The sequence below is a fragment of the Rattus norvegicus genome, chromosome 19, assembly GCF_021556685.1.
Source record: "Rattus norvegicus strain SHRSP/BbbUtx chromosome 19, alternate assembly SHRSP_T2T, whole genome shotgun sequence".
In the NCBI taxonomy this organism is placed as follows: domain Eukaryota; kingdom Metazoa; phylum Chordata; class Mammalia; order Rodentia; family Muridae; genus Rattus; species Rattus norvegicus.
Window position 1 is genome coordinate 63,309,839 of NC_141552.1, and position 25,936 is coordinate 63,335,774.

The 25,936-nt window shown below is 52.0% G+C and overlaps 1 protein-coding gene across 2 annotated transcripts in view; it reads left to right on the forward strand.

The window, feature by feature from the left end:
- Positions 1–25,936, forward strand: part of 6430548M08Rikl (RIKEN cDNA 6430548M08 gene like) — a 47,403-nt gene that overhangs the window by 16,320 nt on the left and 5,147 nt on the right. Inside the window, exons 2-11 of one of the 2 annotated variants that reach the window (NM_001107436.2) lie at positions 13,002–13,458; positions 15,693–15,792; positions 16,420–16,493; positions 17,463–17,533; positions 18,724–18,919; positions 19,754–19,794; positions 20,369–20,447; positions 22,081–22,158; positions 23,227–23,256; positions 25,750–25,830. In NM_001107436.2, the coding sequence (NP_001100906.1) occupies positions 13,130–13,458; positions 15,693–15,792; positions 16,420–16,493; positions 17,463–17,533; positions 18,724–18,919; positions 19,754–19,794; positions 20,369–20,447; positions 22,081–22,158; positions 23,227–23,256; positions 25,750–25,830 (1,079 nt within the window). In that variant the 5' untranslated portion in view covers positions 13,002–13,129. The remainder of the gene's footprint in view (positions 1–13,001; positions 13,459–15,692; positions 15,793–16,419; positions 16,494–17,462; positions 17,534–18,723; positions 18,920–19,753; positions 19,795–20,368; positions 20,448–22,080; positions 22,159–23,226; positions 23,257–25,749; positions 25,831–25,936) is intronic. The other variant, XM_087594688.1, reaches the window with a different exon arrangement.

The following is a 25,936-nucleotide window of genomic DNA, read 5'->3' on the forward strand; positions in this document are numbered from 1 at the left end:
GAGGGACCTGGACACAGGCTACCTGCTGCCAAGGAATGGCCTGGGGACTGGGCCACTGGAGAGAAGAAAACAGAGACAAGTCAACAGGAAAACCTTGGGGATTTGGCTCCCAGTCTGGAAAGCAAGCCACCTTACTTCTTCCCCTAAGCCAGGACTGGATGGCCAGACCCTTCCTTCCCCCATACTTCTTCCAGGTATTGGGCTATATTTAGTCCAGGCTGAGGACAGCAGGGGCAGAAATGACAGCCTCCTGCCACTCTGGTGGTAGTCACATATTGATCGCCTCTTTCACCTATCGGCCAGAATTAGATTTTCAGGGGCACCAGTCTGCATTCTCTGCAGGTATCAGAGGCACATTTGTGGTGAGGCAAGTGACCAGCCACTTGCCCAGAAGTACAGGGAGCCTAGAAGCCCCAGCCTGCACAGCCTGAACAGAGAACCTGGATTGAATGAAGAGAAGGAATGTCACTGCATGTCCGGCCAGCAACTGCGTGGCGTTTGTGGGGAAGAAGAGCAGGGTGGATGATTGGACAAAGCTAAGTGCTGTGCTGCTGCTCAGGGGTCTCTGCAGCTCCTTTGTGAGACAGGGGCTTTTGTCTTCACTGAGTGAACAGCCTTTGGGGCTAAGCTAGTGAGTGACAGCAAATGAGCCTCCTGCATAATCGGGAAATCTAAAATTCCCAGTCCTTCAAACCCTAAAACCCTCAGCACCAATGAGACACTATAACAGACCTCTTGTGAGGGTTCGAGTCAAATGCAGGCACACAGAAATACTGCATGCAATTACCTTAAGGCTGTGTATGTAAGGCACATGTGGAAAACACACGTATTCCAAGGCACGACGTATCTCAGATCAGCCACAGGCAGCCTGTAGTAGACAGTTTTGGGTGGAGATGTCGGGAAAGACTTCTGAGAGCGGAGTCTTGAACCCAAGGTGTTGGGCGTTTGCTTCCAGAGGTCACTGTGCATGTGGCCTCCTCCTGTGCAGCAGCCAATCTAGCTCTATAAAGAAACCAGTATGTCACCAGCACTGGAGAAGGTGAGGCAGGTGGTTTCCAGGCCAACCTAGGCTGCAGAGTGAGATCCTGTCACAACAACAACAACAACAACAACAACAACAACAACACAAGTTCTCAGTGTGCTTGTGCGTGCCTGTGCTCTCTCGTCAAGCTAAAGTTGGCTGTGATGAGACACGTTTATGCTCTCTGTGAGGTAAGAGGACGTTTGAGGTTGGCCTGAGCTACCTACTGAGTAACTAGGCACACCTTGACTACAGAGTGAAATCTCACCCGAAAACAAAAACCAACAGACGACCAAGAAACAGCCAAAAACCAAGAGCTGAGAGTGTAGCTCAGTCGGTAGAATGCTCTTGTGGCATGTTCGAAGCCCTGGCTTCAGCTCCCAGCACCACATAAAGTGAGTATGGTGGAACCCATCTATAGTCCCAGCACTCCAGAAGACAGTGCGATCAAAAGTTCAAGGTCATCCTGGGCTACATAGTGAGCTTACGTCTAGCCTGAGCTACATGAAACCCTATCTCAAAAGTGGGGACACTGGGGCTTATATTGCAAGAATGATTCTCACTGGATCATAAAACGCCCCATCGGTGAATAGTCACCTGCACGTGTTTCCCAGAGCTGTAGGGTTCTCCTCACTGGATTCTCATGCAGAGCCCCCTTCCGACACCTAGCATCAGCGAGCTGCTGAGAACCAGCTCTTGGACAGGCCTCTTCCATCACCCATTCGATCCCTACAGCAACATGCGAAGGCAGCCAGACTGCCCAGGGGCTGTGGTCCCCCTTTGAGCCCTTTGTGTTTCAGTCTTCTTTTCATTTAAAATTAACATTTTCCCTAATGCCCTGCTGTCAGTGTTGCCCCCATATTTCAGTGAAGTGCCAGAGGAATTAATGTAACAATGTTTACACAGTGTTTCTGTTGCCCATTTTGGTTATTTTCCCATCTTCGCTGTGTGTTTAGGTTATTGCCCTAAGATAGACTGAGCAGGCAGGGGTGATGACATGAGGGGGTCAGAGAATGCCAGTGACCTGCAGAAGGCCCCCGTGTAGAACACTGTCAGCTTGAGATTTCTGCATGCAGTGGACCAGCTAGGGGTTTAGCCAGAGGGAGAGGCAAACTAGGCGAGGAGGACAGACCTGAAGGTCAGGGTGCACAGTACTGAAGTGGTGAAGGGTCAGGGTTGCTCAAGTACCTGCCTGAGGATGTTTCTGAATAGTGACAGCATCTCTGCCTTTCCGCCTGGAGAGCTGTGTGGGCAGCTTTGACAGGGATGACAGGTGTCCTGAGTAGGCGGAGGCGACACTAGTGGCCTTTCCACAGAGGACTTCGGGCAGCTTGCCAGGGCTTCTTGTTTCCAGGACAGTAGCTTGATCTCTCCTCCCACGGGACACAGATGTCCTCTACACGTGCACAACTTTGAGCTTGACCCCCCCCCCCCCCCCGGACCAGAAGACAGTACTGAACCTGAAGAGAATGAACATCCCTCAATCCCATCATGCCCTCCAGTGGGCTTTTAGGGAAGGCACAGTTTTATATCCCATGGGAGGGAGTGTGTCTTCATCTGGTCATGGCCAGCTCTTTTCTCCATACCAAGGGCAGATGCTGTTCATCTATTTTGCCAAATTATCCAAAAGGATGGAAAGTCAGGCCAGTCAGCCTGCATTGCATCCAGCTGTCCCAGTTGTTTGTCCTGCTAAAAAAGCTGCAGCTGACCAGGCATGGTAGCACACACCTCTAATCCCTGCACCCAGAAGGCAGGGACAGGCAGATCTGAGTTCAAGGCCAGCCTGGTCTACATAGCAAACTCCAGGCCATGGAGGGATACACAGCAAAAGACCCTGTGTCAAATAAACGAGCAAGTGAACTAGCAAACCCTGTAGCTGTTTACAGAGGAAGGACTGACCAGTGACAGATTGAGCTGGAGCATGTGGCTATTGTGGAAACACTGGAGTTGAGGAATGGTGACAGTCAGAGAACAGCAGACTTGCCTGAGATAACAAAACCATCACCCTGTGAGTTTTGAATGCCACACAGAAGCCCAGGGCTCAAACTCGGAGGAGCTGTTGCTTAAAATCACAGTCTTCCCATCCCCTGCTTCATGGCCACTTTGGCTATGACTAAAGACTACTGCTAGATCATTATGGATATTGGCTGTGGGGTGGTGTTTGTTCTAGAACTTTCCATGGTAGCAAAATCAAGGAGGAAGGAGCCTGTCTTGGTCATGCCACTCTCCTAGTCTGTGGCACAAATCCTGACTCATCTAGGTTTGGACCAGCTGCTCTTCATGGAGAATATCACCTATCATTTTCTCCCCCTGGGAGGGACCAACAGCCAGTCCTCTCTTTCCCATGACCTTGAAAATATGCTAGCCATCTCCTTCTTCCCAAAGTTGTTAAACTCCGCATCCCTTTGCATGTAAAACGATGAGGGTTACAAAAGAGAAAAGTTGGGTTGAGTTTCACAGAGAAACATCTCAGAGGGAATTAACAGAGCCCCTCCCTGTTGAAACCTTCCTGTTGGCTTTCCTGGTAAGACCCAATGTTCAGGGCCATACTGTTTAATGGGCCTTACCCTGTTTGAACCCTATAAGCCATGAAGAGCAGTCCAGTCTCTCCTGTCCAATCCCTCACAGATGGAAGGCCATGGCCCCATCTCCAAATAGCTGTCCCCAACCATGACACCCACTTCCTCTCTGCCATCATTGTGGTCTGTGATGTTCCTGTAACACGATCCAGCCTGGTGGCAGCTCAGCAGGATGTAATTTCAATGCCTTTGTATGCCAGCAGCTCTCTCCTTTATCCTTCCACCTTTCTTAAAGTCTTGCAAATGTATCAAATTAAATCCACTGCTCTGTATAAATGGGTGGCTCCGGATGGCTCTGGACTCTGGGTTGAGGTTCACAATGTATGCAAGTAGCCCATAGCCAGGGATGGCTACTCACAGGATTGCTGTAGAAAGAAAGCTGATGGCTCCTTCCAAGGCATTCTCAGCATCCTCAGCAGCACAAGCAACATTGTGGTCTGGCTTTCCATCAGAGGCTTGTCAGTGCCTCTCAAGATCACTTCAGCTTGTATGACTGTTGCCCCCATACACATGTTTACAGTAATTATGGCCTCACACTCGGAGTACCTTTCAAGGAGGAATTTCTTCATGGGAAGGCACAGGCCCTGTAGGACTCTCTCAGCAGTGTGGTTAGGGTTTGAATGCTTCATTTTTGCTTAAGAAATAAGCAAATTGGGGCTGGGGATTTGGCTCAGTGGTAGAGTGCTTGCCTAGCAAGCGCAAGGCCCTGGGTTCGGTCCCCAGCTCTGAAAAAAAAAGAAAAGAAAAGAAAAAAAAAAGAAACAAATTCTTGCCATTCTTGTCACCACACTGTGACAGGCACTTCGTGATGGGCCTGTGGTGATGTAATTCCACATTAAAGTAAAGGACGTATCAGTTTCAGAGGTCCTTTTTATGAGAATGAGTTGTGGCTTCCATGAATCACTTAATCACAGTATTATTTGTTGCTGCTGCTGTCCTGTCATGGGTTTGCTACCTATGTTCTTAGCCTGATGTGCTGTTTCAGAGGTAGTAGGCCCGGGTCTATGTGTGGACAGCACACTCACAGTCAGCTACCTTTCCCATATCTTGCCACTCCTCCTCCTATGTACTCACTGTCTGTCCTTGATGTGACCTTGTCTGAGATTCTGCCTGAACCCCATGCAGGTCCTCTCCTACCCGTGCTTCCCCTCCCCTTGCCTGAGATGCAGAGGCATCGGCGTGGCACACTGGTTAGCTCTGGCTGGGACTAGCTGTGCTCACAGGTCCGTGCCAACCTCAACTGGCCTCTGAGAACAGTTCCTACTGCTCTGCACCCTAGACCTGCCTGCTCCCCCATCTCCTCAATGTGTCCCGCTCTTGTGTTGGCACCACACTCTAGGTGGTTCTGGACAGGCTTCCGGTTCATGACCCTCACCCACTTCTAGATCCTCCCTGAACTACAGTAGCTGTGTTTTGCCTCCAGCCTTGTACTCAGGACCATGGCTGTGCTCTCCTGGGTGTCCCATCAGTCTTCAGGTCAGGTTCAGGTTCAGGACCCTGAATGAAGACCCCAAACAGGCTAACTCCTCACAGGTCACGTTGCAGTTCTCTTTTACAAGCCTTTTTCTTAGTCCCCACCCCCAAAACAGTCTCTAGTTTTCAGTGTAGCCCAAGACCTTGACACAGTTGATCACAGTTACACGGCAGTGGCTGCACTTGGTAACACTGTTTCAGGCCCACCTTTGGACAGTGTCACAGCCTAGATGTTATTTCCTCTCTGTCTTCCCTTACCACAGAGTGACCCAGCCTGTTGATGTTATTCATGGTCTCCCCTGAGATCTTTTCTCGTGCTCCTGGCCTCTCCTCAGCCTTCTTTCCCCAAGCCTATTCATGATGACAGCTTCTTTGTCCTGCTGCCCCATTATGTAGATTATTGGACTGTCCCCATTACCAGCAGTGTGCCTTTGGAGGCTGGAGCTGAGGTAGAGATGCTAGGAGTATCTTCTCCTATCCTCCTCCGTGTAGGAGTGTAATCTACAGATGTGTAAGGTATTGTTGATGTCTGGGGACATGGCCAAATTCCCACTTTCACAGCCTCATGGCAGCTCCATTCCTAGCAACTGCAGCACCACTCCTGTTTTGGCTGCCACCTTACTGAGCTGGCACTGGAAACACTCTGAGAATGCCAGCATGAGACATCTGGCACCTGACGGGAGGCTCACAAAATGCCATGCATGTCTTCGCCTAGCAGCAGTCTCCAGCCAGGCAGATCCCCATTCCAAGGCACAGGATTGGGTGCCTGCTGCTTTCTAGGCTCATTTAAAGGTACTCGTCTGTCTCTGCCTTGTTAGAGATTTTGTGATTGAGACAACCAGTATCTTTGCACAGGGAGGGAGGGAAGCAGGGGGGCTCAGCAGGTACTAGGAGAAAGTGACTGTGGGTGCCTCTAGCAGGACAAGAGTCTCATAGCACAGCACGTGTCACCTTTGGTTTGGCCACCAAGAAACTCAACTCATTTGTCACCTAAGGGCAGTCAGTAATGGGTTTATGTGATTCTACAAGTCTGTAAATTGCACTGGAGCCATATCGACTGGGTATAGCTCTATAAGCAGCTACCTGTGTAGCCCTGTGTCTAAAAGGACAGTGATAATATTCTCCACAGCTTGACATGCTTACCTTCATGGGAACAACTTCTGTTTCCTCGCACAGCCAGCTACCACTTCCTACCTCAACTAGCCTTGGTCTCTGATCCTCAGTGAGGAGCAGATTGTTGGGTCAAGATCTTTGGGGTTGTTGTTAGGCCTCCCAGGAGGACCAAGGCAGCTGGGGTGCCTATTTAGCATGACAAAGCAAGGGAATATCTGCTGCCAGGTTCTCTCTGCATCTTCTCTCAGTGCCTACCTGTTACCTGGCCCTCCTGGCCAGCATACCATCTCCTACCCTAAACTCCTCCAGCCCAGAGGCTGAGAAGATCCTCCTTTCCCCCATCTGCTCTTCTCTATATAAGCCAACCACTTCGGTTACTCTGCTCTCTTTGGGCCTCCTGACTGCTGCACCTGCTTCCCTTCCCTCTCCTCTTCCTTTCCCTCCCCCATCTCCTCACGTGGCTCAGGGTCATGTCCACTCTGGACTCTCCCAGATCTCACTGCCTCTGGCTGTGCTCTCCCTTTTATCTACAATAAACGTTCTCCTCCACCTCACCTAGGAGCAGTCATGTCCTTTCCTTTCCCTTTTTCTTTTTTTAAAATCCAGGTTGAACTCACCACCTTGGCAGAGTTGAGGGTCTTCTTTTGGTCTTAGGATAGGTGGCTTGTATTTGAACTCCCAGTGGCTGCCACCTGGTTAGGGTACTGGCCCCCTGGGCTTTGTCAGGGACTGTGTCAGGGCACCATGTCACAGCCATCTGGGGTTCTTGTTAGGTCAGGACGGGTGTAAGGGGAGGCTGTAGGGGTTTATGTCCAGAAAACAGACAGAGTCACAGGAAGCAGCAGTCCGGGTATGTGTGGGGGTGGACTGAGGTCCTGTGAGCCTTGTGACAATTTCCCCTTTCCTCCACTGTGCCTGCAGTGCTGGACTGCTGTACAGGGTATCTCAACTGCTCTCTGCTGTGATACAATAGCAGACAAAAGCAATGAACCTCGTCTAGATAATCTGTCACAGGTGTACCAGAGACCTATCTCATGGGGTGAGTCTAAGTCCTGTAAGGGTAACAATGTGAACCATTGCACAAGGTCATCGTCACTCAGGGTAAGTAGGGTAAGCACCTGTGAAGGAGTGAGATGTTGGACTCCATCCCATGTTGTTTTCTGTCCCAGGAGGCTACTCTGCCCACTCCCACATTTGCATCCAGATCAGCATAGTCAGTTCCCAACCAAGCACCATGCAGGCACCAGAGAGCACTGTTTAGACAGGGCCACGGGGTGTTTGCAGCTGTCATGAGAGAAACAGCCACTAGCTGGAGGCAGAAGATTCAGTTGTCTTCTAGTGTTGAAGAAGGACCGATGATGGGTGCAGGCCAGAAGGAACAAGCAGAGGGAGAGGGCAAATCGCCTTCCTGCCTCCCAGCCATGGTAGCATGTTTAAGGAAAGGACTAGAAGTCTTCACAGTCTCCAGAGCTTGTGTGGCCAATAGGAGGAAGTGGCTTTCATAGGCCATCATAGAAGCCTGTTAGACCCCAGCCCGAGTTGGAAAGGATCTATGGTGGTTCCTGCTGAATGGGGACCAATAGGGCCCCAACCTCCGCAGTGCCTTCAGGTCTCAGTAACTTTGTCTCTGGTACCCTGAGGGTACAAGAAATACCCAGATGTCTGCACCTGACAGGTATTTACATACTAACATTTGTCTTCCTTCCTTCCTTCCTTCCTTCCTTCCTTCCTTCCTTATTGCTACCGGAAGAAAGGACTGTGTACTTAGTGGCTTTAAACAGCTCACGTTTACTGCTTTACTACTGTGAAATTCAGACGTTCTCAGACACTTTGTTGGGATAGTCAAAGTGCTTGAAAGATTCCTTTCAGGGCTGCAGGGAAAATATGTTTTCCTGCTTCCCATGGCATCTGCCTGTGCTCCTTGGATTTCAGTTTTTCTAGTGTCATCAGCTCCCTTTCTGACTCTGGCCTCCATTATTTCTAAGGCCCTGGCGATGACATCAGGCTACCTTTATAACCCAGGACTATGCTGCAACCTTGCCAGCCCCCTTCTACCTCCACTCTTGGCAGTTTTAGGACAAGAGACAAAGCAAGTGTTGCACTGTGTGTCCTGTTCATGCAAGGGCTAGGCTACAGGGAGACTAGAACATGCATGTACACACACATGCCTTTTTTGCTCAGTTACCTTTTAGGGAAGTCCTAGCTCTCACCCTGGTGGTGTTGGGAAAATCAGAGTTTGAGCAAAGCTCAGGGATGTGGCCAAATGCAATAGCAGGCAATCTTGTCATAGTTCCTCCTGAAGCCTGGCTGGGAAGGGCTGAGGCAAAGGTGGGGCCGGGAGGAACCCAAGGAGGAAGATAGGGTGCCCTCCCTACCCTCACAATGCTGATGCCACAGCTGCCTACCAGGGCTTACCTATATGGCCCTGCAACCCTGACCTGCATTACCTTTCCCCAAACTTCCTACAGCCCGTCCAGGCTTTATGTAGATGGAAAGGCTCCCCTGTCTGCTTTTTTCACGAACCGCTGCCCAGCATCTGCAAGGAGCTCCTAGGCAATGCTCACCTTAGCTCTTGTGTGTGGTACTGCCTTCTGGGCACCAGACTAGACCCAGCAGCACTGTTTGGGGCATTATCTGAGAACATCTCAGTAGTACTATATGTGTGTATACCTGTTTGTTTGTTTGTGTGTGTGTGTGTGTGTGTGTGTGTGTGTGTGTGTGTGTGTATGTAGTCAGAAGTCAATGTCAGATGTCTTCCTCCATCCAAAGGTCCAAAGGAAGCTCTGTTTCCCCAAATTCTGGTGGTTACACAAAAGCCAGTATTTCTCAGGAACTGGTAAAGTCTGCTCCTCTCTACCAGAAGGAGATAGTTTCCTTACCACTGGTAGAAGGGACACATGGATAGCTGTGGTGCCTATAAGCATACCAAACCACAGTTGGCTTCCAGGATCTCTCAGTATCACCAAGAAATGCCCATTACATGTTTCAGAGTTCACCTCCCCTCCTTTCCTCCCTTAAACGTCCCAGCTACTCATTCTCCTTATGACTCTGCTATTTTGGCTGGGCCTCCCTCTCTCTGTCTTCATCGCTCATTCCCACCCCTCCCCCCATTCTTCTCTCATATCCAGGTCCAGTCTGCTGGCTATGATCAGTCGACCACTTTATCTCTCTGTTCTCAACTCTTCCTCTGGCTGTTCTCTCTCATATCTACAATAAAAACCTTCCCCTTAACCATGGAGCAGTCGTGTCCATGTCCTCAGTTTATACACCCCGTGCCTTACTTTTGAAATAGGCTCTCTCTCTCTGAGCCTGGGACTCGCAGATCAGAGTAAGCCGGCTGGCCTGGGAGCTGCGGGGTTCCTCCTGTTCACCCACCTTAGTGAGACTGCAGGTGCTCACTATTGCACACGGCTGCTTGTTTGTGTTAACACAGGTTCAAGGATCAAACACAGCCCTTGTGCTTGTGTGGCAAGCATTTTACCAGCTCTCGCACTTTGTGAGCACACAGAAGCAGCCACCCCAGCCCTTGCTCTTGGCTACACCTCACCAGGGCATCCTGGCTCTGAGTACAGGCCGGGCTAGCTGGCCTGTTCCTCTGAGAGAGATGAGGCCATGATGCGAGCATTGTCAGGGTGAGGACTTAAACGTGCTGCCATGCTCAAGGCCAAGCCAGCGTCTGACCCCTTTGCCTCCTCTCCTGTCCCTGGCCTGTGTTCTTGTCACCATCCGTGCTGGTCTGAGTGAAAATGGCCACCATAAATCATGTGGAGTAGTACTATTTGAAAGGATTAGGACGTGTGGCCTTGTTGGATGTCATTGGGGATGGTGAGCTTTGAGATTTCAAATGTTCAAGCTAGGCTGTTGTGTCTCTCTGCCTGTGGATCAAGCTGTAGAACTCACAGGTCCTCCCCAGCACTGTGTCTGCCTGCATGCTGCCATGCTTCCTGCCACGATGATAATGGACTGAACCTTAAGGCCCAATTAAATGCTTTCCTTTTTAAGAGTTGCTGTAGTCATTGTATATCTTCACAGCAATAGAACAATGACTAAGACATAGCAGCAGAGCTAGCTCTGGGCTTCTTGGAGGTGACTTCTTCACCTTGCCAGCCCCATGAGCCCACGGCTGGGTCAGAAACAGCCTTAGTAAGTCAGTCTTCTGTGCGTCCTGTGATGACAGACTCATGTGGTTCTTGTTCCCTAACTGGCTTCTTCTTTGACTCATGGGTCACTGGTCTGATAATGGGCTGAGGGAGGGATCTGAACTCAGTGCCATCCTGTTATGAGTGCTGAGTGTGTCTCCAGTCCACTGTTATATCCCAGTGTTCCCAGTGTCCCAGTAGAGATGGTGTACAGTAGGACATTTTCTGTAACTATCATTGCTGTCCTCACCACCTCAGACACCGACTGCTGTGATGTCCATGTTATAACTTCTTCACTCGCTGTGTGTAGAAGCCTGTCTGTCACGTTCACGGATACTACTGTAATGACATTTTTTTCCTGTGCAACTGATTTTGATGGTTTGAGTTCTTTTCTTAGAATAAATTTCAAGCATTCACATTCTTGACAGACATGAAATTTCTGAAGTCGTATCTGCACTCAAATCAAATCCAGTGAGCTGGAAAATGTCAGATTTACTAGAGCTTTGGTGGTGTTTGCATTGTGGTGGTTTTTGTTCGTTTGGTTGGTTTGGACAGGGTTTTCCTGTGTACCCCTGGCTGGTCTAGAACTAGCTCTGCAGACCAGGCTGGCCTAGAACTCACAGAGATCCCCCTGCCTCTGCCTCCTGAGTGCTGGAATTAAAGGCATGCTGGATTGCCGTTGTTGAGTTTTTGTACCTTGGTGCATAAATGTTCTGATTCGTGTGTTTTAATTTTTTTTTTTGAAGCAGGGTCAAATGTAGTGGCCTCAAACTCACTTTTTTAGCTAAGCATGGCCTTGAACACTGGATCTTCGTGTCTCTGCCTGAGATTACAGGCATGAGCCACCATAGCTGAAAATTTTGCATGTTTCTCTGTGCTGACTCGCGTGGCCCAAGACTTGTCTAAGCATTTAGTGGCTGGGCTGCCTCTTGTGTGCTCATCTGAGTGGTTTGCACTTTAGTGAGACTCAAGGATTTACTGAGAGCAGAATGAATCTACAATGTGGTAGGATTAACAGTGTCCCCACCAGAGTCACTGCAGATGCTTTCCTTGTATGTTCTTCATGGGTAGCCACAAGCATGTCACCATGTGTGTGGCTTCCTGTACTTTGGAGAGTCATAATGTGGCACCACATGGCCCTTCTACATCTAATCCAGTCTTGCTGTCTCACATGGGAGACCTTCCTAGAAAGCAGGGCCATAAGGAGCAGATGTTACTGGAAGAGGGGATCCTAGTGCCCCCTCTTTATCCCATTCTTTCTGAGCTGCCACTTAACTACCTTCTGACCTTCTGGGCTCTTGCTACTGTCCTGGCCTAGACAAGACATCAGAAGCAAGACTGGTGAGCTTCTTCTGCACTGAGGGAGGCTTTATGGCCTCTACTGCACGTGTACCACTGCCCCTGTGTCCACTGCACGTGTACCACTGCCCCTGTGCATGTGTGCATGAGGATGGTAACCAGAGCCAGCTGTTCTATCTTTCTGACTCAGAATCTAAAAATATCTTGGGCTGAGTGTTTAGAGGGAATCTATGATCAACCTGTAAGTGTTAAGCTCTTAGGAGTCAGCATGTGTGGGTTTGAGCTGCACTTCCCCCAGAAGATGTAGTAATCTCAGCAGTGCAGATGGCGGTCCTGCTCCCTGCAGCCACCTCCTGGGTGTCTTGTCTGATAGGCCTCTACCCTCAAGCAAGGCTGTCCCAGGTATTTGTGCCACTTGGGTGCTGCCCCTTAGTACTGATAAGAATAACTTCTGAACCAGTACTAGAAACTGGGTTTGAAATTTGAGCTGTCCGTCACAGCTCTGTTCTGTGTGACCTGCATCCCATGTGCGCGCTCTCTCTCTCTCTCTCTCTCTCTCTCTCTCTCTCTCTCTCTCTCTCTGCGGCATAAACATGTTCCCACTGAAGTGTGCTCATTCATGCGCCAGATGCTCAGTAAGAGTCCGCACTACCAATCTAGAAGAAATGCTAGTGCCAGGTCAGCAGGGACCATAAGTGGTTTTGAATTGCTAAGGAGAGAAGCCTCTCAAAAGACGGACACGTGAGCTTGGCCTTCAGGGTGAACAGGATTCAGCAGTGGGGAAAGGGAGGGAGGGAAAGGGGGAAGGAAGAGAGGAACAGAGGAGGGAGAAGAGGAGGAGCTGCAGGCTTCATAATCAAAGCACAGGTGGTGACGTCCCATTGGTGTCCTGGTGGTCGCAGCACAGGGAACCACTCAGACTCTGAGAAACAGCAAGAAGAGGTGCAGGCTCCGGGTCTGGAGGGAAGACTGAAGAGAAAGGAGCTCAGGGATGATGGCTTAGCCGGGAGCCACTTCCAATGAGCCAGCAGGAGCACTGTGCCTGGTCCATCTCTGCTGCCAGTGCAAGTGGGCATCCTTAGCGCTGCCTTGCTTGGCTGGAGCACATAGAGGTGTGGCGTGCTGCTTGGCTGGGAGGGATCCTGACGCTGGTGTTTTTCGGTTAGCAAGTGCCCGTGCCGTGCTTCCACATAGAGCAAAGTGGACATGAGAAACAGACGCTGGCTGTTGGCATCAGGGACTCTGTAGGTACAGAGATTATCATCTGTGTAGGAAAAGTGTGACTCACGCTTTCCTCAAGTCTGTTTGTGCTCAGCGACTTTCCTTGGGGAACTGTCCTTCTCATGGTGACAGTGTTTATGTCTGTTTCCATTCCAGACGCCACGGGGCCGCTGAGCTGCTAGAGACTCCAGCCTTGGTGGCCAGCGACTCCCAACACCACAGTGCGTGCAGCTTCAGGAAGCAGCTCCCCGGCTGTGCACATCCTGTGTGGCAGCCCAGCTACCATGGAGGCCCCAGAAGTCCCTGTGGGCTCCCTGATTGACTTTGGGACTGAACCACCCACCTCCCCTCCCTTGGAAGCAGCACCTTCAACACTCCAGGACCCAGATGGCTCCCTGGGTGATGGTGCATCTGAGAGTGAGACCACCGAGTCCGCAGACAGTGAGAATGACATGGGCGAGTCACCATCGCACCCGTCCTGGGACCAGGACCGACGCTCTTCCTCCAATGAATCCTTCTCCTCCAATCAGAGTGCTGATTCGGCCCCCGACGAGGAGACCTTGGCACTTCGCGAGTTCATGCGCAGCTACGTAGAGAAGATCTTCTCTGGAGGGTAGGCCCTCTGTGGGATGGAGGGTAGACTCTTTGTGAGGAGAAGGGTGGACCCTCTTTAGGATGGGGGTTAAGCCTTCTTTGGGATGCAGTGTGGGTCTTTTAAGGACACTAGCCTGCTGTCAGGTCCCAGGGACCTGCTACCTACTACAGGCTACAGTGACTCTTCGCCATCCTAGGCTGCCTCTAAAGTCACATTGGGAGGTTTTAAAGAACTCCCACTCCTGGAGGGTAGAGGGTTTAGCTCAGGGAGTGTCTTAGTTAAGGTTTCTGCTGCTGTGGAGAGACACCATGACTACAGCAACTCCTATAAAGAAAAACATCTAATTGGGGCTGGCTTACAGTTCAGAGGTTTGGTCCATTATCATCATGGTGAAAACATGGCGGCATGCAGGCAGGCGTAGCGCTGAAGAAGGAGATGAGAGTTCTCCATCTTGATCTGCAGGCAGCAGTGAAACACACTGGGCATAGCTTGAGACCTCAAAGCCACTCCCACAGTCACACACTTCAACTCCTACAAGGCCACACCCAGTCCAACAAGGCCACACCTCTTAATAATTGCAACTCCCTATGGGAGGCCCTCCAGAGGCCATTTTTATTCAACATATCAAAGTAGTAGAATACTTGCTTTATAAGCTCAAGGCCCCAGGTTCTTAGCTCTGAAAAACAACAACAACAAAAGATAAAGACTCTCCAGTCCTGGACTCCACCCTGGACCAACTAATGCCTGTTTCCTGGTCCTCAGCAGCAGGTCATGTCCCTACAGGCTGTCCAGGACTGTCTGGAGGGCAGCATACTGACAACTCATAGGTGGGAGGCCAGCACCAAGGTGGCCACAGGGAATGGTCCTCAGCATGATTGACTCCCTGCTTGTCCTGGTTGGCTCTGGAACATAGGCTCAGAGTAGCCAGTTCATCCACGTCCTCTTAGTTTCCTCACATGACTCCATTTCATGAGTGGGCCTCATGGGGACCACAGAACCAGATAAGAGACTGCCCACCATGATGTCTTCAGTAGCCTGTAAGGTATGGCTGTGCCCCTGTTGCCACTCAGGCAGAAGATGCTGTGAAGAGACCAGTGATAAACTCTGTGAGGAGCTGCCATACTCAGTCCAGGATTTCCTCGGTGCATTCTTTTCTTTCCTGAGTATTGAGGATTGCCTCAGCTACTTTTCTATTGTCGTGAAGAGACAGCATAATCAAGGCAACACATGAGGCAGAACATGTACTGGGGTCCAGTCACTGATCCCTTAGCAGCTGCCGCAGCTCACCAGAACTCAGATCTGATGGAGCAGCCACATCAGCACCTCCCGAGCTGGTGGAGATGCAGAGCTTCAGGCACCGGAGCTTCTCTGGGTGTGCGCCTGGATCCTGTCAGTCTCTTCTTAGGGGGACAATCTGCCCACAGCTATAGTCTCGAGGAGCCTGCCTTACGGTGCGGTTGTCCACTTTCATTAAAAGCAATACATATGTTGACCTGTTGGGCTATGGTGGTGGCCCTTCTGGCAAAGTGTTTGCCCAGTGTGCATGAGCCCAATGTGCACTTAGTCCTGAGTACTACAGAAACCAAGAGTGGTGGCATATAGTTATAATCCCATCACTTGGGAGGTGGAGGCAGGAGGTTGAAGAGGTCAAGGTCACCATTGGCCACATAGCAAATTTGAGACAAAGAAATATATATCTAAATATATATTATTATATTTTGCATATTTATAATATTTAGGCATTATGTTTTATAATACATATAACATGTTATATATGAATATATATCAATTAACATTGTAATATGTTAATGTTTGTATATAATATTTTACATATAACTAATAATATTACTATTACCTGGTGACAAACCCATAAATACAAATCATGGAGGCTGGCCAATCTCAAGCTTTCTGCCTCGTTGTCCTCTCTAAATTTGAGGGAAATGTTGACTATTCCCAGAGAAGTAAGGGCTCTTAGGGCCTCTGCCCTCATCACCTGAGCAGGAGGCCTGCAGCAGACATGTGGATGGAATTCCCACTGGGCGGGCCCCATCTGATGCTCGAGCCATATCTGGACCTTGAAGTCAGGCTCCCGGCTTCAGAAATAACTAGAAGAGACTGTCCCCTGGATTGTTCCCTGGAAGGTGCTGAGCGTTGGGAACAGCACCCCACAGTACTTCTCCCTCCTTACCCCCTTCCCTCCTGGAGTTTCATTCTAGGAACTGGAGCCCTGTTTTTGTTCTGCCCTCCCCCAGGGAGGACCTGGACCAGGAGGAAAAAGCCAAGTTTGGGGAATACTGCAGCGGAGAAGATGGGAAAGGCCGGGAGTGGTTCGCACGCTTTGTGAGCGCACAGGTGAATGCAGGCAAAGGGGGTGAGGGGACCAGGAACCTGCTCAGGGCCACTGTGGTCAAGAGAATGGAGGGCACAAGCCAGCACACTGAGGTCAAAGTCAGCTGGGGCAGGATTTAAAGGTCTTCCCCTGACTGCAAGCTCAACTTTGAAAGGAGTAGGGACTGTGGCAGGCTTGGGAACTCCCACCCCCACCCCAGTTTCTTTTCCAGAGACAAGCATGTGGGCTGTGTCCATGCATGTTTCTATTAAATAACCTCTAGTATTCAAATTTTGCAAAAAATAACATAGTCAAGATTGTGGAAACCAGGCAAAACCAGAGCTCAGGAAAGAATCACATCTTGCATGTTTCTACTGCAGGGATGCATTCTTCATAGAGAAATTAGAAAATGCAGGAAAAAAGTAATTAACAAACCCGGGAATAGCCAATGTTGTCATTTGGGGTTTTGTCTCTCCATGCTTCTCCCACAGGGGAGCTGGATGTGAGGTTTCCAGTGCAGAGGGTCCTGAGGAGCGCCTGTGTCCTCCCAGAGTGCTGGTGGAGGGGAAGTGGCCATCGAAGCCCTTGCAAGTACATGGAGACAGGCAGAGTGACAAGTCCCACTAACATGCCTCGTTCTTTCTGCACAGCGCTGCAAGTCCAAGTGTGTGTCCGAGCCAACCTTCTACCGCCTGGTGCAGTCCTTCGCGGTGGTGCTGTTTGAGTGAGTAATGTCCTCTCCTCAGCCTCCTGCAGCTGTCCTTTCCCCCTTTCCCACCCCCATGAGCCAGCTCTTGAGTAACACACAACAGCTGTCACCCACTCTAGGCTAGAATCTGTGACCAGCACCCCCATGGGAGATGAGGTCATTCCGTTTGCACAGCATCTGTAACTGGACAAGTCGAATCTCCTCCTTTTAAAGCTTCTTTCTCTTTTTGTTTGCTGAGTTCAATGGCTGTGTGACTCTCCTATTACTATTTGGCTGTAACCTTTAGCACAGTCCAGTACAGTAAGACGGTCCCTTTTCAGAGTAAGAACGGTACTCAGTATGCCGCTTTCTTGCACACAGTAGTTTGTTTTGATTTTCAACAAGCGATGTGAAAGACATGAGTCTTTCTCCACTTGTGGCTCACAAGTGCTGTCCCTGGAGCAGTAGGGACAGCAGTGGCCTGGGGTCTTAGGAGTCATACATATTCTTACTCCACCCAACCACTGAGTCGAGCCTGGGGTTATCCAGTGGTTCATGTCCTTACAGCCCTCCAGGAGACCTGAGGCTCCTGTGAGGGACAGCCCTAACATCCTGATGCACCCTGAGAAACAGGAGCAGCAGTGAGATAGTCTGTCTCAGTGGTGTGACCAACACTTGAGGTGACTTCTAGTCCTGCCCCTGCTAGGATACATTAGGCTGAGCTTCCTAGGCCTTGATTTGACCTTAATGTGAAAGAGAGCAGACAAGGCCACAAACATCTTCCTGCACCCAGCGCCAGGCCATGCACTTGCAGCGGCTCTCCTGACCACTGTTCCAGTCATCACTGTGGTGTGGCAGCATCTTGGTCCTGCTTCATTAACTTGCAGGGGTGCTGGGGCTGTGGAGGCACAATTCTTTAATCCCAGCACTTGGGAAACAGAGGCAGGTGAATCACTGGGAGTTGGGCAGTGGGGCTCTAGTCAGCCAATCTTGCTCCCACCCCAGATGCCACCAGATGGACGACTTCGGGCCTGCCAAGAACCTCATGACCATGTGCTTCACCTACTACTACCTGGGTGAGTACGGCTGAGCAGAGCAGTCAGTCATCCTGGAATGGGAGCTATGTGCTGGAACACATCGTGAAGGGAAGCTTCCTTTATTAACAGCAGGTGTTGTGTGGCCTCCAGAGAGAAGGAGCTGATGTTGGGAGGACAGCAGGCATGAGACTCCAGTGTGGGAGGAGCCATGGGAGGCGCGTGGGGTCAGGGCCTGGCTGTCCATGCTGCAAAGGCAATGACAGGAGGCTATCTGTGGGGTCTCAGCTTCCACTCCTGCAAAGCAGAATTCAGAGCAGGCTATCCCAGGGAGCAGCCTAGGATCACACCTGGGAATAGTCCAGGGTAGCTAGGGATGACCAAGCAATGATACAGAGCCCGGAAGTCTCTTTTGGCTTGTGGTGTTGAAAGGGTCTATAGCCAGGAGCTCTAGAGTGTCTGTGCTGACCTGGCAGCCAGCCAGAAGAGACCAGTTCAACTCTTCAAGGAGGGTGCTGGGCCCTCCCTATCTCCATAGGCCTGGGCATGGGTAATTGAGTAGTCCCTTATAGCACACTTTGTCACTATTGCTCCACTCTTGTGGAGCAGCCCCTCCCTCTGCATGTGCTCCAGGTCTCCTGCTCCCAGCATTCCCAAATGACCCGATTACTACAGATCATGGTAGGCTGTTTGCTTGACGGCTACATCATGTCAAAAAGGGTTTATCCTATTCACCCAGTCTGCACCCATCGGGGTTACCTTTGTGGGGTTATTCCACACCCCCCTAAGGAAGGAATTCTGGAATGCCCACCCACCTCTCCCCATCCCTTCTCTCCCACATTTACCTTAGAAAGGCCCATTCCAGATGCCTTTGAGACAGGTCTGAGTCTCTGCCCTGTACCACACCCAGGACAGCCCCTTCTCTCCTGTTGCCAGTCTCTCAGACCTGCTGTGTGGCTCTCAGTGTGGATTTATCTTCTTCCCAGATGCCAGCGCCCTCAGGCCACCTCTGCCCTCCTCATGGCTCTTGCCCGCTTTTCTGTGTAGTCTGTACTTATTGAACGCCCCAAGGAGGCCCTGTCCGGGGAGCCACCGCAACCTCTGACCACCCTGTTGAGGAGACTGAGGGCAGTGCCTCGTGCCCTGCAGTCCCTGGGAAGCTCCCTGAGGCACTCTCCCTCTCCTGCCGGAGCTGCAAACTGCTCCTTACTCCATCTCTCCCCCCTTTCAAGGCAAGCCGTACCTGCCCCCTACAGAGCCCAGGGAGAAGCCCGCTGGCAGCATTGACTCCTACCTGAAGTCAGCGAACAGTTGGCTGGCAGAGAAGAAGGACATTGCTGAGCGGCTGCTGAAGAACACGGAGAACATGAAAGGCTTCTTCGGGGGGCTGGAGACCAAGCTCAAAGGACCACTGGTCAGGAAAAACGAGTGAGTGTGCGCACAGGCCTGAGCCTGCTGGAGCTGGAGCTGGGAGAAGCAGGTGGCCTTCCCAGTTCCAGCCCTGCAGCTGTTCTTGAATGCACAGCTGACAGCCCAGCACGACTGCACTCCACATGCTGTCTGCTCACTGACATTCGGGGTCCAGGAACCATGTTCCTTGGGCTGACAGGAGCATATGGCTTTGTAGTTGGCAGTAGGAAGTTGAACACTGTGTCCCTCCTTCCTCCTGTCACTGCCAGGCAAGTTAATGTGAGCAAGACCACGAAGGCCTTGGGTGCCAACGTCCCCAGGAGAGGCTGCTCTGGCAGACAGAGGATCTGTTGTTGTTGTTGTTTTGTCTGAGACAAGGTCTCTATGTGGCTCAGGCTGTTCTAGAGTTTTTTCTGTAGACCAGCCTGGCCTTGAGCTCACAGAGATCCATCTGCCTCTCTGCCTCTGCTTCTGCCTTCCCCTCTGCTGGGATTAAAGTCATGAGCCATCAGACGTGGCCCCAGAGAGCTCTTGAGATGGGTGCGTTGGTCACAGGGGTGCTGAAGCTGAGACACCTTGAAGAGAGGGACAACAGTACAAGGGCGACCATCCAGGGCCCACACTGCTTGTGGCTTGGTTATAGCCAGGGCCCCTCCATGTCCACACAGTAGGCCCACAGAAAATGGTGCCATGCAGTTTCAACACCACAGGCCTCAGTCCCCAGATCTGCCAATTGCCACCATGTCACTGACCCCCAGCCTGTCTTCAGAGGAGTTGCACAGACAATAGGGCAGCATCGGCTGCACGTGTGTGGCATTGGCTCCTCCTCACTGCTGTGCTCTCTCCCTCCAGGGAGGATGAGAACAAACCTAAGGACAGACAGACGAAGACTGGTAAGAACGAAGTTCCCTGGGCTGCCCCGGGGTGGGGCTTTAGGGAGATGGGGCCTGTGGCAAGGTAGAACCTGGGGGTGATGCCTGCGATGAGGGGGTGCCTGAGAAGGAAGGCAGAGCCTACCTCTCTGGTAACCAAGACACACCATCCAGGGCTCTTTTTTTTTTTTTTTTTTTTTCCGAAGCTGGGGACTGAACCCAGGGCCTTGCGCTCACTAGGCAAGTGCTCTACCACTGAGCTAAATCCCCAACCCACCCATCCAGGCTCTTAAACTGGCTGGACATTAACCAGCAACAGGAACAACAAGTTGCAGACGGAAGGGCTTTGCTGTCCCTCTAAGCGGACTATGCAAATACTAAATCCTTAACCCCAGGGGAGTCAAGGCAGATGTTAGAGGGAGGGGGCCCTCATGGACCACACAGGAAAGAAGCCCTAAGCTAAGGCTGGCAAAAAGCTCCATGGACGTTGGACAGTGTAACGTTGGGGAAGCAGAGAACACACTAAAGGTGCATAGGATCCACCCACGGGGATGGTGCCCAGCCCAGGCTGCCCTCAGATCTCCTTCCTCTGCAGTGACCGTGATCAGCCCCGAAGATGAACAGAAGGGGGAGAAGGTTTACCTGTACACGCACCTGAGGCAGCAGCCCATCTGGTAAGGCCATCGACACTCTGCCCACCTAACCTGGCACAGCAGCTCCCCAGCCCCTCAGCTGTCTGTGTCCCCAGCAAGGATGGTGGCCATCCTCACCCCCAGGGCAGTCACAGCGAGATGATGGGTGCAAGCAAATGTTAGTAGGGATGTGAAGACATCTGGCTCTCCATGGGGACCATTGTGGAAATGCCTGGCAGCTCCCCAGGAGCTAACCAGGTGGCCCTGTGAGCAGCCATCCCGCTGTGGGTCCATGTGCCCACACGGGAATCAGTACGGGGCATGTAGCACACTGGTCAGAACAGCCCCAGTGGACAAGGCCAGCGGGCGCTAACAGAAGCACAGTGTGGCCTCTCCACATTATAAAGTGTGGAGTAAGCCTGCACACAGATCACTACACAGCGACCCACAGACGTTGTACTGGTAAGAGAAGGAGGACAGAGTCCTCCGATTCTGTTTGTGCAGTGCAGGGAACACAGAGCCGCAGTTGATAAGCAGCAGTGGCTGACTGACTCCTCATGGGGCTACGGAGGTGCTCAGGGCTTAGACAGTGGGGAGAGCTGCACAGCCCAATATACTTAAAAATCAGGAATTACGATCTGTTACTTCTTTATTCGACTTTCTAAACTATTATGAGCACATGAGTGTTTTGCTTGTATGTCTGTGTACCTACGTGGGCCTGGTGCCCTTGGAGACTAGACATGAGCATTGGATCCCTAGAACTACAGTTACATACAGATGATTGCCTGTTGCCATGTGGATGCTGGGAATCAGCAGTCAGGTCCTCTGAAAGAGCAGCAAGTGCTCTTAGCTACTGAGACTTCTCTGTAGTGTTCTCCACACCTTATTTAATTCTGTTGTGCCTGGGCTGTCTGCTGTCCCATGTTATTGGGTTACTCCATGGGATATAAATTATAGCCTAATGTTTTTGTGCATGTACACACGTGCACATGCACACACACTCTGAAGGCTGACGCGAGAACCAGGGACTGAACCTGAGTCAACTGGAGATGCTGTGCAGCAGAGAAGAGAGGAGCTCACTGGGTCCCTGTTACCTCAGTGACAATGCTGGCCCTCAGGTTCCTGGAGCTGGTGTATGTAACAAAGGGCCAGAAGCCACTCTGTGGACACTGGGCCACATGGTCTGTTTTCCTACATGCTATGTGGTGGAACCAAAGCTGCCATGTAGAACCTTCATGTGCAGATGTAGACCATAGGAGACCCATGATCTTCCACAGGAAGTCCCATGTTCCTGTGACTGCCATGGGTGTGGCTGCTGGGTTACTCTGCTGCTGCGGAGATCCTGCTCAGCAGACAAGGGTCTACAGTTGTCCACTTTCTCTCGGAAGCCGCATTGCTACCTTCTGAGCAACTGCTCCTGCGGCCGACTCCACCTGCCCACTCCACCTGCCCACTCCACCTGCCCACTCCACCTGCCCACTCCACCTGCCCACTCCACCTGCCCACTCCACCTGCCCACTGGCCTTTTCAGCTCCTCCATCCCTGCCAGGTCCCCAGGGCAGCACTTTATTTATACCTCAGGCTTCCAGACGCTCCCAGTATGAGAAGCTGTTGGCTCTGGTGTGGAGGGAAGAGAGGACCTGGGTAGAAAACTTTACCATGTCTCATCCTGCAGGCACACACTGAGGTTCTGGAATGCGGCCTTTTTCGATGCTGTCCACTGTGAGAGGCGGAAGCGATCCCCCACCACCAGGTAGGAGCCAAGAGTGTCCCCTCCAACCTCGGGGGAAAGGACCAAGTCTTGGCTTAGTCTCCCAAGTAGTCCTTGGGAGCCAGCAAAATGGCTGAGCTGCTGTTGATGGTTTCTTCCACCCCTGTGTCCTAGAGCCCTGCAAGCTGCCTGAGGGGTCAGTGCTCACAGCTTTGGGGGTGGGGTGCTCAGCTTGCATGGTGCTTCCTGATCTGGGGCTCTGGCATGATATGGCCTGATCCTCCTTAAAATGCTACCTCTGTCCAAAGGAGACCACTGGCCTCCACTCCACCCCTTCGCTCACTGTTAGAATCATGCTGGCAGTGCAGCTGCCTCCTGGGCCCATTGCTGAAGCGTCAGCAGACCCTCCTAGCTGTGCCCAAGATAGTCCTGCACTCACACCCTGTGGGACGCGTTCAGAAAGCATGGAAGCAGTGGACTTGTCCCCGATGTCACAGAGCCCTCCTTGTGTGGAATGGGCATAGGTTGCTACCCACCCAGTCAGCTACAAGGCAGCAGCAGTCCCCGTGGAAGCCAGGCAGGCCCTACTGGACCACCAAGAGTGGGACTTGGTAGCCAGCATTTCAGAGCTTGGGTTGACTATCATGAGGGCGGCCCTGGGCCTTTTGCTGTGTTCGGGAGGGAGCAGATGAGCAGAGGGTCATCTGGCCAAGGTTCCTCTGCTGACAAGTGATTATTTGAGGTAGAGCCCTTCGTCAGGGGAGCAGCTGAGGCCAGTGGGGATGAGGGGGCTTGCCTCAAGTCCCACGACCATCTGGTGGGACTGTTTCCTGGGGAAGCACAGGGAGCATGGGGTGGGTAAGGCCCCAGCCGTCCGGAAGACCTGGGGAGAATTCCACTTTGTCTGGAGGCTCCGCGGCCTCCAGGCAAGCCACTGGCTTCTTGCTGAGCTCTCCCAGCTTCTAGGATCCATCTGTTCTGGGCTCCCTGTCTCTCTCTGTCCTCTCTGCTCCCACCTAGAATAATCCTCTCTGCTTGTTCTTTCCCATCCACAAATCTTGCATGACGTTGACATGTGCCTTTGTTTACCTGTTTCTGCTGCCGCTCCAGAGGGGATGCTGGAGAGCAGGAGGAGAAGAGGTGTGTGTCCATGTGACTTTGCTCCATTTACAGCTCTGGGTGTCTTCCAGGGCCTCTGCCAGGAGGGGAGGGTACCCTTGGGAGGCATGGCCTGTGTTAGGTAGGCTGCTGACAGGGCACGGCCTAAGACAGACAGAGCTACCAGGACCTAAGATCGTCAGGAAATGGGACACTGTGAGCTATTCAAGAGGCAACATGGCACTGTGTGTGGGCCCCTCTGCACCTGGGTCAGACACAGGAAGTCATTCCACTTGCGTGGAAGTGAGCATTGGAGTGGGGAAGCTTCCTGTTTGTGGTTCCTCCCACTCTCACTGGAAAGGGAATGTCACCTGATCTAGGGTCACATGGAAGGTCAGCTACCCCCTCTTCCTCAGCCACTGGGTAACCGGAAGAGCCGGGTGGTGGGTCCTTTGAGGCAAAGGCAGCTGCCCTTGAACCTACGGGGGTCTGGTTCATGTTTCCCAGAAGCCCCTGCAACATATATCTAGAGTAGAAGTCACTCATAAAGAGTTGTGACCCAGGTAGGTGTCCTGGGAGCCTGAGTGTGTGCCATGTTTCATGGTTCACAGCTGTGCTGCTGACGGACCTTACCACTGTGGCTTTGCAGTGGCTGTGAGGAGCTTTCAGTCCTGACCTCCCCTCACAGTAGCCGGCCCCACGGTCTCTCAGAGAACCCTCAGACAAACCATCTTCCCGAGGCTTGGGCCTGTTAAAGCCTCCCCAGCTGGCTTGTGCTGCTTGGTCCAGTGGCCTCTTCCGAATCCAGCCGAAGAATCTGCAGCTGCCTGGGCCTTACAAGCCTCCTCACAGGAGCCCAAGCAGGGAACTGGCCAGCACAGACCTACTGGAGAGCAGCTCAGGTCCCCCAGCCTCCAGCAGCCCTCCTTTTCAGTGACCTCAGCTAGCTGCAGATTCCCTTCCATCACCCAGTCCCAGAGGTCTCCATCACACACACACACACACACACACACACACACACACACACACACACACACACACACAAGCGTAGATCTGTGATCAATGTTCCATGTGTAGGACATTGAAGGGGCCTGAACTCAGCTCCCAGGAAGCAAATAGATCGGAGGCACCAGCCAGACCAAGTCCTCCTCACCTTCTACTCTTTGGTCAGAAGTCAGGGGACACCTTACTTAGTCCTTTCCAAAGCAGGAGAGTCTCTTCCTCAGCAGTCAGGCATGCAGGATCAGGGCCAGGATGCCATACTCAGAGAGTACTGTCCTGTGCACGTGTGTGCATGGCGGTTGCTGGGTGGTACATGGTTGTTTGTACCTCACAGCCTCGCAGCAGGCGTTGGAAGGCTGCACTGTCCCTCCAGTACACGTTGGGATCTTTACAGACGTGCCACCTGCCCGAGCTTGCAGAGGCCACAGGTGAACGCCATCCTGCTGAGCTGTGGCAGTCAGTGACCTGGGCCAGGAGGAGCCGGGTCTGGGCTCTTGTCCCTTTGCTTTGTTTGCTCCCTTCCTTCCTTCTGCTTCTCCACAACTGACCTCTCCTTCCTCCATGCTACTTCTTCTCTCCCTGTGCTTTAATCTCTCGACCTTACTGTAGTTAGAGTCATCCATCCTGAGGCCTTTCTTAGGAGGAAGTGGGCCAGAATGAGCTCCCCTCCTCTCTGAGGCTGTGCATCTATCTCTGAGGACCAGGGTCTGACTTCACATGGGCAATGAGCACAGACACAGGGGGGCTCCTGGGCCCTCTGAGGAGTTGGCTGCTCCAGGAACCTCACGAGGAAGGGGGAGAGCCAGGGAGATGTGTGACATGCGATGGTCTTTCTGAGGTAGTGGCAGAGGTGTTAGCATAGACACCTTCCTGTCCTACTCTGGGCCTTCCCTCTACACAGGGCAGACGGATACCCCAAAGAGCACCCCATCACTACCCAAGTGCCCATCCCATGCCACCTGCTCAGTGTGGAGAACAGAAAGAGTTCTTAGAGACTGTCCACCACTCCACTACCCAACTGGGCTCTAGAGTTTGGGCCTGCTTCATAACGGCCATGTGGTCACAGGCCAATGTAGGAGGCTGATAGGAAAAGTGTGGAGTATCTCCTCCATGGTATATGGGGCAGGAAACAGCCATGGCGGGAGGCAAGCAGTCTGTGTGGGAGGGAAATTGTGGCTTTCATATATTCTAAGGTTCCCCATTCTTATGTCCTCTAGATGCTACCTTGTGCATCTGGTCCCAGGACACCAGGCAAGGTCCTAGCCCCTCTAAGTCTCCTGGCCTATTGGGTAGACCAAGTCCTTGGGAAGGCTGTGAGCGGTCTCCATGACAATAGAATGTTGTTAGTAGTGTTTTTGGCAGAGAATAAATGCCTAAAGATGTTTGGGGCTCCCCAGGCAAGTGACAGGCTCTGGTGGAAATTACCTGCTAAGGCAGATGGCCGAGAGGCAGTGCAGACTGCCAGCTCCACAGAGCAGGGAGGGAGGGTCTCAGGTCTTTCTGAAGCCCATCCTGTCCTTCCTGTGCCCACAGGGAGAAATGGTGCCACATGACCCAGGAGGAACGGGATGACAGCCTGCGGTTCAATGAGAACATCACCTTCGGGCAGCTGGGGTGAGAGCCAAGCTATGAAGCCAGCCTGGGCCACCTACCGGGACAGGGGCGGTAGTCGCTCTAACTTCTTAGGAGCACAGGGCTGGGTGCTAAGTCCTCCTCGATC